Genomic DNA, 13581 nt, shown 5'->3' on the forward strand with positions numbered 1-13581 from the left:
AACAGATTAAATCTGTCTTAGGCGCTGTACTTGTTTCATGGAACCAGTCATCTCAATCCTACTGCTGTCAATCACTGTTTAGTTTAATAAAAAAAATGGGCTTTTATTCTAGGCCTGACCTACTCTCTTTTTCTCATTAAGGTAGCGTGGCCGAGCGGTCTAAGGCGCTGGTTTTAGGCACCAGTCATTTCGATGGCGTGGGTTCGAATCCCACCGTTGCCAAATATATTACGTTTTTCATGAACTTATTTTCTTCATCCATTTTGTTTACCAGTGAAGAAAGTTGCAAAGGGAATAGGTTAAATCGTAGTATATTATCTATTTATTTTAATCCCAGTCTCACTTTTTATAAATTAATGTTGTTGGACATCCAACAATTTCCTGCAGTTATGCAGTGCAAAACTATGCAATGGCAATGCAAGCCCTCTGCTTCCGCATGTCCCTCACCATTGCATTGTAACACCCCCTTACAACTTAATAGAACAGTCTATAATCTACCTTAGAAATCAACGCTCCTAAATACCCCCACAATGCACCTAAAACAGATTACGTTTTTCTTAAAATAACCCATTTGCAGACATATTTATCCAAATTATATTTTGTAATTAAGTTTTTCAAATAACATAAAATGAGTTTATATCATTCAAAAAGTAACAGTTGTTCTTATAAGAGTCATCAAGAATGCGAATAGAAATGAAAAGTGCACATCTATGTTCATGGTAACCACCCGGCCATCTTGTCACCACTTCCTTCACTTGGGAGTTGTACAGATTTTCAACTCCTGTGGTGTAGTTTCTTTCAGTTTTTATCCGATTGCAATTTTTGCAGGGTAAAACAAGTATCAACATGGCTGGCCGACTACCTGCGTGTGTTATAGACCCTGGGACTGGGTGAGTTTAATAGATAAAAAGCTTCATTTACTGGCAGAGACTAGGACCTATTCCCAGGGCGTTTTCTAACGTTACTGTGTGTAGAAACTTTATGGGGGCGTGCAGTATGTGTGTTTGTGCACAAACTAGGCTATGCATTTTACTTCCTGTTCATTGGATTGGTGTTTCAGTTTCCCAACCTTTCATTTTCAATCATATATCAGTGAATTTCGGGACTTTCGGGATTTCTTTATAGAGAGATGAAGAGATATACTACTGCAGACAATGATTACTCATCTGTGTGTGATGCATGATTCAATTTCAATGATTGTCTAAAAAAAAAAATTAAAAAAAAAAGAGGGAATAAACTGTTGCAATTGTCATTCACATTATTTGTCTGAGTCTGTCTGATTGCAAACTGCTTTCCCACCACCAAGCAAATGGACCTATATTCGAGATGTGGTATTATATACATCGCAAAACACCAAGCTGGCAACAGCCAATCTCTCATATAAACATTGAACTATGATGAACGTCTATGATTATGAGTTGCAACAAATCAAGAAATCGATTTACTTGCTAAATTTGACTTTGTATGTGCTTGCGACACAATGCCGCCCCATTTATTGTATTGTGACTGTATGTTGTCGACATAATACACGAATGATAATAATGGTAGTCCATGAAATAGTGCACTCTTGCTTGTAGATTAACCTCTAATGCTGATGATTGGGAGTTTATAGGGGGGGGGGAGTGAAATTCCAATGAGTTCATATCCGATATATAGTAATAGAGGTTCATTTTAAAATCCCTTATGAGTGGTAAATCACGCAAGGAGATTATCCAGGCCTTGAATTAACCGGACCCACGGCACCCACAGCAAGTGCCTTGCTGTTGTGTCCTTGGCAAAGACAGTTTGGCAAAGTTCCAGTTGAAAGGTACATTTTCCTAATAGAAGTGTCGCTAACCAGAGGACAATTGCTGTGCCCCTTCGAGGGCGTAGTTCAAAGGAGCCAAAATGGTTTGCTGCAAAACGAAATCCATCTCATCCATGAGTAATGAATATCTGTAATCAGTGCCCTCCAGAATTAACCAAGAGTAATTTTTCTGCCCCACAGGTACACCAAGATGGGTTTTGCTGGAAACACAGAGCCACAATTTATCATCCCTTCAGGTAAGTGTGGATTTCTTAAGACTTCCATTTTTGTGTCGGAATTTTAGTTAAACAAAGCTTGATAAACTATTTCTAAGTAAGTTTCTTTTCATACCAACACTGGGAAACTTTTGAAAAGTGAGTTTTTATTGACCTAAGAAGTACATGTACTACAAGTGTTGGGTTAACGTACATTAAATTTGTCACTATTTCATTTTTGCTTTGGAAATACAGGAAATGTCAAACGTAGACAGGAGGCACTTGGATTAACATTCCTGAGAATCTTAACATCACTCACTGTTGTGGCATCAAAATACAGGCCTCAGTTTTGTTTTTTTACACATAACTTTTATTTCTGGATCTCTCCTTTTCTTAAATATGTTGGATTTGTTCATTTTTTTCGTCATAGCAATCGCCATCAAGGAGTCTGCAAAAGTTGGGGAGAAATCTCAGCGTAGGTTAGTCAAAGGTGTGGATGATTTGGACTTCTTCATTGGTGATGAGGCAATTGATAAGCCAAACTATTCCTGCAAGGTTAGTCTATTATCTGCTATTTTCAGATTTTCACTGAAGAATTTATCCTCAAAACTTGTGATTAACCCCACTGTTGTTGCATACCCCAAGATTCCTCAATATCTTGCTATGACGCAATGGTGATGTAACCCATGCCACACTTTGCTGTCAATGTATTTGTATGTGTGATCAATCAGTGCTACAGATTGCCACCGCAGAAGGTTGAGAACCTTGTCTCGATCTGCTGATGGCTTCTCCACTTTACCACACTCATTGAAGCACTTTGACAATTGGCTCCAGTCTACTCTCTACATCAGCATGTGTGTGCCGCACTACGTTACTTATAGTAGGAGGATTTGAATGATTAAAGAATGTTGCTTTTGTTACTCTTTGTTTTCAACCATTACCTCTTGATAATGATTTCTTTTGATGATAATTTCTTTGTTCCTACAGTATCCTGTACGTCATGGTATCGTTGATGACTGGGACTTGATGGAACGGTTTTTAGAACAGACTATTTTCAAATATCTTCGAGCGGAGCCTGAAGATCATTACTTCCTCTTGGTGAGTTACCAGAGTGATTACTAAACAAATATCTTCCCTTAAAGCTCTCCTCAGGCAAACCCATCTTTAATTTCTTTTTCAAGCTTGTATTAAAGGCTTAGTTAACCACTTCATGTCCTTAGTCTGGAAACTTGTTTATGACGGCCCTCTGTATTATTGTCTCGAATGGATGAAGGTCGATAACTATATCCCCTTTGTCATCTTACTTACCTGTCTTTTCCTGGTTCTTTATATAGACGGAACCTCCACTCAACACACCTGAGAATCGAGAGTACACAGCAGAAATCATGTTTGAGACGTTCAATGTTCCAGGACTGTACATAGCCGTTCAGGTATGAGGATAAAGTACAGCTTTTATTACAACTGTAAATCTTAATTCTATTGTTTGTTCTGTATACCCTGCATGTGATTTGGCCTTTAGTTAAAACCGTGACCTGGAATGCGTGTACATTTTTTTATCAATTGTTTTTAATGATTACAGAATGATTAAATGTCAGTATTATGACATCTTTCTTTGAAACCAATAATTATTCAAAAGTGCCTAGCCCTGTAACCCCAAGGCATAAAGATACCTGTTAAGATACTGAACAAGTGTCAAATTCAGATGTGGGAGGAAAAACCCACACAGTCATGTGAGGGCACTAAAGCCAACCTGATCATGTGGAACCAAATATGAAAAGTTGTTTTGGACATGTGTGTATGAAGAAATGGATCATTAACTTGCTTTTCATATGTGGAAAGGTCTCCTTGTCCGTGATAAGCAGACTACATGAAGTTCAATTATGTTTTGATTTAGCATTTGGTTTTGATTGGTATCATGGTGTCAAATGTGAGCCAAGTTTAACACAACAGGAAATACTCTGTTGATGTTCTGGATTCATTTCCTTCCTCTTATCTCATCCTTTCTTTCAATACACAAATGCCATGGAAAGGCATTAATTACTGTCATTGCTTACAAAAAGTGTCTACATGTCTGATACTTCTGTTGTTCTGATGTGATATTTTGTGTCTTGTTGTTTACACCAGGCGGTTCTTGCTCTTGCTGCATCATGGACGTCACGTCAGGTTGGTGAGCGTACCTTGACAGGAACAGTTATTGACAGTGGGGATGGTGTCACTCACGTCATACCTGTGGTAAGTCTAACCCTACCACCAATAACCACTATTATACATTCGCTGAGCTCTGTTTACAGTCGACTCTCGTTATAAAAAGGTCGTTAGGACTGGCCAAATTTCCTCTTTATAACAGGAATGATGTTATAAGAGAACAGCAAATCAAAGAAACTCAAAGCATAACTAAAATTCAGGATGTAAGAATGTACCCTTGATGAACAGAACTTCTTAATGGTCCTCTTCATTAAGACAGCCGACTGTACATTGACAAATTGTTGTTCTAATTGTTCATCTTAAAAACTGTTAACTGTTTGAACTATTGTGTTTATTAAAAGATGTTCTTTTTAAACAAAATCCTTTGTAAGTATCATAGCTTGATATCCCATACTGTTTTTAATGTGTAGTTGAATTAATTTCACTTCATTAACAATGCATAATTTTTACCTTCATGCCGTGAATGTTGAACTGAGGTTTTTATAATTGAGATTTTATAAATCGAAAACAGTTCTTCATCAGGGGACTGGGCTTGATTAATTTATTATGTGCGTATTTTGTGTCTATGCAGGCAGAAGGTTACGTCATTGGTAGTTGTATCAAGCACATTCCTATAGCTGGGAGGGATATTACTTACTTTGTACAGCAGCTTCTACGTGAGAGGGAAAGTTCCATCCCGCCAGAGCAGTCATTGGAGACAGCCAAGGCAATCAAGGTTGGTTTGAGAGTAACCTGCTCTTAGGATTGAGTCAATTTAGTGTATATCTGTATAACTGTCCGTGGTCAAGTCAATTCTAGTCTAGTCAGTCAGTTCATAAACGTAGCTTAGCTGATAATCTAGGAGTTGATTTTCAGTCTAGTGAAATTTTCACAATTTTACATCGTCACGCTGAGATTATTCATTGTATTAACAACTGTTTAAAACTGGTTGAAAAAAGTAGGTTCCCTTCACAAGCATTTTTTGGTTTGGTTTTCGTCTTTTTATTTATTGTCAACTACACCCTGAAAAAAATTATATACAACTTGTAACTCCTCTGTTTAGATCCCAACAGTCCTCTAAGACTTTAGAAGAGGCTCAGCATGCATTTGTTACAATTATTCTGCCCAAAACTGAAGACATTACGCTGTGATTTGTTTGACGTGTGACAGGAACGATGGGGTTACATCTGTCCAGACATAGCAAAGGAGTTTACAAAGTATGATACGGATCCCGCAAAATGGATGAAGAAATATGAGGGAATCAATGCCATCACTAAGAAACCTTTCTCTGTGGATGTTGGGTATGAGCGCTTCCTGGGACCTGAGGTGTTCTTCCATCCAGAGGTAATTTGTATTCAATTATTCTGCGTCTTTTGTGTTTCCAGGCCCTTCCCTCTACCTCCACTCCTTGTCTTTTTCATCCCTTGCTTGTTCTCTTTCTGTCTGATCATGTTTTTCCACTTGACTGCTTCTGTTTACCTGTGTCTGGTGTTGTCATTCAGCCTTCTACAAAGACTCTGCTAGGGTCCAAACATCAGGCCATTAACTGATTTTGTGCAAAAATTATTTCCTTAAAATACCACCACCCTCACAATATTATCATTGTAATAGTCAAGTTATGTTGTGACACTCGTGTGAAATGTTTTGTTTGTGAAGGCAGGAACTCACAGGATGGATCTTACTGAATTGTTACGATTTGCAAACGCTTTGCTTCTGATGTCCATTTGTCAAAGTGCATTCCAGAAAAAAATATAATACAATCAATATAGGGCATGGTGTATCTCCTCTCCAGTAGACGTTTTTAGTTACAAGATTATGGTCTGGTGGGTAGTCTCTTGATATTTGAGCCTTTGAAGTTTTACATTCCAACCTGTTTAATTTGTATGTCTTGCTATAGTTCTCCAACCCTGACTTCACAACTCCAATCTCTGAGACGGTTGATATAGTGATTCAGAATTGCCCAATTGATGTCAGGAGGCCACTCTACAAGGTAAAGTCATGATCAACTTTCTTATAGAGCCTTCTCAAATGATGAAACTATTTTATTGCTAACCATTCTTCTATTTCGAGTGTCAACAGTGAAACATGTCAGTAGACAGCAAGTTTTATGCACAATTCAACATTGGAACCCATATTGGTGCTTTCTTTTTATTCATTCATGTAAGTGAATGGTAACCCAAAGTTCACACAAATATTCAAATTAATGTCAGATTTGGAAGGTCTGTACACTGCCCAACACACTTGCATTTCTCAATACTCAGGTAACTTTAAAACTACATAGTTTGTTAGCCCTTTGAGAAAGACTCTGCTAAGGTCAAAACGTTGAGCCAATATATTTAGACGTACTCTGATTGTTGCTTTCCTTGAACAGAATATTGTCCTGTCTGGAGGGTCTACGATGTTCCGTGACTTTGGACGTCGATTGCAGAGGGACGTGAAGAGGATAGTAGATGCCCGTCTTAAGATTAGTGAAGAACTTAGCGGAGGAAGAATCAAGGTAAGTCAGTTTACGTCAAGATTGTCTAACTCCTTCAAGTTGTATCGCTAAGTTTGTTGCCGAAAGGAATTGTGTGAAAATTACCCTTTAGATCATAGCGACAAGCGGTTGCGGTTTATACAAAATGCCCAAAGCAGCTACTAACCGCTGCAGGATTTGACCTACTTCCACTCAACATAAAGAGTTCATAGTGGAAGTCATGCCCAGAATTTACATTTTCCTTTGTTTCCATTACTGTTTACAAAACAAAATCATTTCTGTTTCATATTGGGGTCTTCAAGCATTTTATTTAACAGCAAACGCAGAATACAGAAATCAGCAATAGTAGCCATTTATGGGTGTATTGTGATACTTTAAATCAGACACAAATTGTCTCTAAGTATTTGAATGTATTTAACCAGAAGTAACCTGATTATCTTGTTGTATCTTCACCTAAACAGCCCAAGCCTATTGAAGCCCAGGTTATCACACATCACATGCAACGATTTGCTGTTTGGTTCGGTGGAAGTATGTTGGCTTCAACGGTAAGTAACTAATCCTCACTTGACTCTCACATCACTCATTATGGTCATTAGTTGGTTTCCTGATGCACAGTGTATCAATCATACTCAAAAAGCCTACTGTCCAAGTTAGTAGAAAAACGGAATACCAGCCATTTTGAGGATCTATGCCTTTTGAAAAAAAAGTTTGTTGAACTTGGTTGAGTCATTTCCTGTCTTGCCGATTCAAGTGAAGTTGGTATAAGACAAGCGTTGTGTTTGATAAAAAGAATCAATCAGAAGAGCCTAGCACAAAAAGCCATCCACCGTTTTTACTACTAATAATAATGGATTTATATATACCACACACATCCTAGTAGCTGGATCAAGATGCTTTATCATCCCTGTTCATTGGGCATACTTAAAACCAACAAACTTTCTCAACTTTCCGACAAGCACTCGACTTCAAACTGGTTATATTAGGGCTAACATGGTTATTAAACACAATACTGTCCCAGCCTTTGCAGGTTTCCACTTATACACCTGGGGTGAGAGAAGTAAATTATGGCGGATTGTCGTGCTCTTGAAAACAGATGTTGTATGTAACTAACTGTTTACGAATGGATAGTACTAAACCAGTTTATATTCTTCCCTCCCAATCTGCAGCCTGAGTTCTACCAAGTGTGTCACACAAAGGCAGACTATGACGAGCACGGCCCCAGCATTTGCCGACACAACCCTGTCTTTGGTGTCATGTCATAAAGTGGTATGAAGAATCAGAGAGAGTTAAGTTGCAAGTGGTTGAGTGGTATCATGGTATAGAGTCTTCCTGTTACGCTGTCCATCTTGGTCAGGACTCAGGAAGACAACCAAAGGTTGCTTTACAGGAATAGGTCACCCTTTTACAGAAACTAAACTTTATTTTTTGTTTTATCAAAGATGCCTCACTTGAGCGAGATGATCTGCTTCAATCTTTGAAATCATGTGTCTCGGAATTGTATGACTGTTGGGTTTTTTGTTTTTATGAAGAGTTTACAAGGCATGGGGTGTGGCATGCGACAGGTTACTTTTATAGATGGGCGTGGTAAACATTTAATGCAAATGTTCCCCCGCTTCATGGTACCATCTGACCAGAGCCGAAATTTATATTTTGAGCGAATGATTTCATTGCCTTTCTTTATAAGCATCAGTAGCTTAGAATATACTCATAACCCTTCTATTAACCTTATACCAGACAGTTCTACATAGAACTCAAAAAGTTTGGCAACATATGAATTTATATAATTATGCGTCTTTTTCTAAATGAACAAATGCCTTTTGAGTAAATATTATATAAACGGTTACTTTCTGGGGTTTTTGTAGTGGGGGATGCACTTTATTATGAAATATCAAAGTTGAGTTGTCATGGGAGAGTGTGTAGATGGGGAAGAAATAGTTACTCAATTTGTTACAAAGATTGTACTTTTTGCAATTCTATGTACCAAATCTAGGACGCACATTGGCTTATCAAGGCCATCTAGAAATATCCTTTTGGGTGATATTGTCTCAAAAAGACTTCTCCAAAGAAATTTGGCTGAAAGGTTTTACCCATATGGAAGAAATTTAAGTGAAAAATAATCCGGTGTTGGAAATCTCTTTTTCTTCTGAATTCAGAGATTTTATCAGTGGGTTCTTTCACTGAATAAGTTCAGTCACAACTTTTTGTGGAGAAGCCCCATTTTGGGAAGGGACTTGTGTGTCTCCTATGCTTAGCCGATACCATTATACAGTTTAGTGTATTATTTAATAGCTTATAAGACTCTTTAGGTCAAAGGTTAAAGGTATGACTAAAGTTCATGAATAATTAGTATGCAGCTTATCGACTTAATTCTCCAGCAGTGAGATAAACGACCAAAGTTAATTGCATGATCTTTCATTAAACAAATTTAATACCAAAGTTAGTGCTCTTTTTTGAAAAGGTATAAAGGAAAGTTGGTATTTCTGCTTTAAAACATTTTTGCAGAGTGATAATCATTTTGGACTGCAGTTTATGGCTATTTTATTCAGGACTCTATAGACGGAGTTATATTTCAGAAATGTAAGAAGCAATGCAAAGTAACAAGGATTTCAGAATCTGTTACATTATCTTGTTTTTCTGTTTCTTCACATTTTAGGCTAACAATTTTTTTTAAGAGCGCTCCATCCTCTGTAGAACAACTTTCTTGAATGTCAATTTCATTGGTTTTTTTTTGTTAAGTGAAGTGTGAACCTGCCTTTTGATTTGAATCTAATATCTCGTTATAAACACAACCATTGAGTATACTAGAGGAACGGTAAAACCAGTGCTTTTTTATACCACTTTGTAAATCAGCATCATGTCCATGTAAACCTTAAGAACTTGTTCCCCTAACTCTAACTCCATGGACATTTTCTTATGATACAATTCTGTTTATCCATCAGGAGGTAAATTTCACTGATCTTCTAGTCAGTTCTGATGTATTTGCTATAGTCAGGGAACCAGTGATAAGATGACCTATCACAACGCCTGTTATAAAAATTCACTTTGTCAGGAGAGTCAGTGTTCATTATTTAAGGAGGTATGTTGAAATGCTGGCATTACCATCCTCTAGTAACCAATAGAATTCTAGATTACTGTGGGAACAAATAGGAACAACATTGCATGATTAAGGCATCAGATCAAAAGGCAGGGTTTCTACAACTCTAAAGAAAGTAAGAACTACTGTTTCTTCACTAGGTTGACATAAAATAGTCAGACATTTCTCATCCTTAAATATGAAAGCGTCGCCAGCTCCAATATTTTGAAATGAAACCCATATTGGCAATACTTTCAATCTTTGGCATTATTTTATTTTTTATTTTGAGCACTTTGAAAAATGTAGTAATATAAAAAAATGAATAAAATTTACACATTGATCGGAATGTATCCAGCTTATAATAGACGACTAATTAACTAATTAATGAATCATTGATATAAATGATTGGGTAAACCCAGTATTAAGTCTAAGTATGTACAAGGTTGTATGACGTTTTATACAAAATTGTTCTTGGATTTTGGTTGAGTAATCATAATTGAATGCAATGTTTGGGGGAAGACTTCTATAGCTATATAAAAATGAAATAAAATTTAACAAGAAAATCCATTGACTATGATGTGTCTTTGAATACACTGTCTGAACAAGGCTTCATAATTATTTTTGTGAAGTATAAAATGTAAACACTAGTCACAATTATTTCCCCTGATTTGTTTTTGAAATTCAATTGGAGACATTATTACGGAGACTTATTAGGTAGCCACTCATTATTTTGCCATTAGCTTTGGGGGACATTTCAAACTCTACAGGAGGTCAGATGTATTAAACCAACGGCTGTTTCATGTCTCATAATTCAGTCACTGTCGCTCGTCGAATCCTCACTGGAATAAAGAAGTAATTTGAAAACATTGTTTAGGCATGATTTTAGTGCAATTCTTTGCATTGAAATTGGAGGATAACACAAAATGAATTTTTCATGATTAGCATGACTAACAAAGAAAAGCACTGAACTCGAACAAGTCTTATAAGACTCCATTAAATTTATTGGGTGAGTGCTTTTCGTTTTGGTCTAGCCTTGGTCTGGCTTGGTGTTCTGGGGTAAACTAATCTACTCTCTTCAGACTCTTTTATAAACTTGTCAAACTAAAAGCCTCGTTTGAAATAATGTGTCAAGACCTTTTTCTACTCTGAGGTATCATGAAGCGTGATGAGAGAAGATAATAACCGAGGTGACGTGATTAACTTATACCTGGAGCTTGATAGAGTAACCATGGTCCTGAATGGATCTAGTTGAGCTCGTATCTCTGCTGTGCACGACTTCCTTCTCCTGTCTTGGAATGTAGACAACTTTGGTCTTCCTGGTGAGTGGTGAGAGGGTGTGGTGATTGATGGTTCTACCGATTGAGGCTGGGTAGGTGAGACGTCCTGCTGTCTGGCAATGCTGATGGATCAAGGAAATTTGAGTAAATTTACTATTACATGGCCATGTGGTCTACAGCAACGGACTCAAGCTCTGTAATTAAAGTGGGTTCAGCTTGAATGAACTTAACTAGGCCCTACCTGTAGTTTGTCTTGGCTGAAATAGTGACGTCTCGAATCCCTGCTCTCTGTCGACACAAGCGACAAGAAATATTCCTGGGGAACTTTCCACCGCCAGCCAATGACGTCAAGCCTGAGCCACACTCCTGACAAATACTCTGCAATGATTGGCCACTGCCAGGCCTGTTGATCATTTGAGCTGTGTCCGATAGGGAGGTGCGAACCCTGTGCTGCCAGGCGGGCTTTTTCAGATTGGTGAAAGAGTCCACGAGGGTATCCCCTCGTCCCGTCAAGAGGTGGCGCTGTTGCCAAAGACCCCTCAGTATCGCTGGTGCACTTGTGGTTGACTTTGGGAGATTTCCATCTGATGGATTGTACATTGACTTGTTTTCATCAGTATGCGTTTTTCTTTCAACACTCCTGTGCGGCTTTCGTTTTGGATTTTGTTCTTTTGCTGGGTGGGTTAGCTGTACAATGCTGACATACCTGAAAAATGTTTCAACAAATTCACTATCATCCTGTTGTGCTGGTGATATAACTGTCATTCTTAATTCTGGCTTAAGATTTGGGCAGCTTTCACAAGCTCCAGATGGAAAGGTTCTATCTTTAAAAGGGAAGTAAGAGTCACAGTCCCAAAACCTAGTTTGTAGAGCTGATAAGGTTAATGTTTATAAAATGATCAACACTTTTTACCCGGGTGCAATATATGATGTCACGCTATTTCCTCCAATCCCAGGCATCTGACAAGGAATACTGGTTCTGCAGGGCGTAGAGCTGGTGAATTAAAACAGTGATTAAAAACGGTGATTAAAAAGGAAGAACAATAACATATCACTGTAGGTTTATGAATGCAAGTTCCATTTCTGCAGACTTCAAACTGTATACCGCTATAAGGTCATAATAATAACGATGGGCTTAAAGTTTGCCGGTGTCCCCAGGAAATCTGTCAGAAGAAGTTTGTGCACAGTTCGCCATAATGGGGGGGGGGGGGGGGACAGAATCTCCTGCCACACTGGTACGGTGAGTCATGGTGCCTTCAACGGTAGCTACCACTCCCGACAGTGGTCTTGTGGCGTCTGTGACATCGGTTATATGGATTCAATAATGAGTGAGGTGAAAACAGAGTGAATTTCCGAGCCTACCTATCCTCTTTCTGAGCTACTCTGGCGTAAAGGAGGAAATCATCAGAGTCCATTTCCACAACCTTCGCAAGGCGCCTGTGTTGTCTGGAAGAGAAATAGTTGCAAAATGATATAAGCACCAATAATTCATAAACAGCTGGATGTTCAGTGATGTGACAGACCTTTTCCAGGTTGTCCAGAATACTGCATCATTACACACATCCCCAACCTTCCATCCGGGTCTGGGCAAGTTCCCTGAATCATAACTGAACGTCACTATGGACTCCATAGCAAGCTCCACTTATTATTACATAATGTATAGATTGACGGATCTACCTTTTCGATTGCCACAATCCAAACATCAAAGCAATCGCTGATGCTACACCAATAACTGATGCAATGATGACGACTAGAATAACCACATCGTCTGCAGTGCGTGTGTGTAGATAAAGATACCTATGGAATCTAGAAGCGCCGTGACTGAAATGAGCTGTGGTGATGTTTGGTCCTCGTACCACTCCAAGACCTTCAATCTCACTTTCATTGCTGTCTTCATAGTCTTTCATTGCAGGAGACATTGTTAAAACTGTTGAGAATGTCACAACAAGAATGATTAGGAAGTATAAACAAAGTGAAAATTGTAACACCCCCTGGAAAAGGTGAGATGAAACTTAAAATTTGTCACCGATGTTCTTTATTTAAATATATATATTTTTACAAGGTAACTCTTAAGTGTTAGTTTGATAACCAGTGATAGGCCTGGTGATACTAGGTTTGTTTGATTGGCCGCTGTGGGATGCCACCACCGAAGGGCCACACCCAGTGGCCACACCCCACAAAACAAAAACAAGTATGTAAAAAAGAACCAAATAAATGCAAATTCTATGGAGGAAACTTTAAATCAAATTCAAAGGGCAATGTTGACATCGTCAATAATGAGCTAAATGCTATCTTCAGCTGCAACGAAGTTTGTGACCCCGCCCCATCATTCTCCCCCACAAAAAAAAATCAAGATGCACTTTTGGGAATTGTTATCTCAGGAGTCTTACCTGTCTTTTTGTTACCGGTGGTAGAATCAATGTGTTGTGATGAGCTCTAGTTCTTCTCTGAACACTGGTTGAGATTTTACCTGCGGTGGCCGACGCGCATAAAAACGCGCGCATCTGCGAAGACGCGCGCATGCTTCTATCATCATCATCATCGTCTTGATGTACGTTGAGGCCGGCTGA

General features: G+C 38.4%; 3 protein-coding genes and 1 non-coding gene across 4 annotated transcripts in view; 3 read left to right on the forward strand and 1 right to left on the reverse strand.

The window, feature by feature from the left end:
• Nucleotides 1-13581, forward strand: part of LOC139940055 (1-phosphatidylinositol 4,5-bisphosphate phosphodiesterase delta-4-like) — a 194005-nt gene that overhangs the window by 112144 nt on the left and 68280 nt on the right. The gene's annotated exons all lie outside the window — the stretch shown is intronic.
• On the forward strand, nucleotides 141-222 carry Trnal-uag (transfer RNA leucine (anticodon UAG)). The gene has a single exon. It is a non-coding gene; the product is annotated as a tRNA-Leu (tRNA).
• LOC139940122 (actin-related protein 3) lies at nucleotides 732-10297 on the forward strand. The gene is made up of 12 exons (XM_071936368.1): nucleotides 732-890; nucleotides 1988-2043; nucleotides 2432-2556; nucleotides 2989-3099; nucleotides 3336-3431; nucleotides 4126-4233; nucleotides 4778-4921; nucleotides 5356-5529; nucleotides 6083-6175; nucleotides 6557-6682; nucleotides 7123-7206; nucleotides 7828-10297. Exons 1-12 carry the CDS (start codon nucleotides 847-849, stop codon nucleotides 7921-7923), a joined length of 1257 nt encoding a protein of 418 aa, XP_071792469.1. The 5' UTR covers nucleotides 732-846; the 3' UTR covers nucleotides 7924-10297.
• Nucleotides 10002-13504, reverse strand: LOC139940123 (uncharacterized). Its single transcript, XM_071936370.1, has 7 exons — nucleotides 13402-13504; nucleotides 12689-12938; nucleotides 12374-12457; nucleotides 11925-12005; nucleotides 11253-11717; nucleotides 10942-11133; nucleotides 10002-10573 (listed from the first exon to the last, which is right to left on the reverse strand). Exons 2-7 carry the CDS (start codon nucleotides 12928-12930, stop codon nucleotides 10546-10548), a joined length of 1092 nt encoding a protein of 363 aa, XP_071792471.1. The 5' UTR covers nucleotides 12931-12938; nucleotides 13402-13504; the 3' UTR covers nucleotides 10002-10545.

This window comes from Asterias amurensis, chromosome 7 (genome assembly GCF_032118995.1).
Source record: "Asterias amurensis chromosome 7, ASM3211899v1".
Taxonomy (NCBI): domain Eukaryota; kingdom Metazoa; phylum Echinodermata; class Asteroidea; order Forcipulatida; family Asteriidae; genus Asterias; species Asterias amurensis.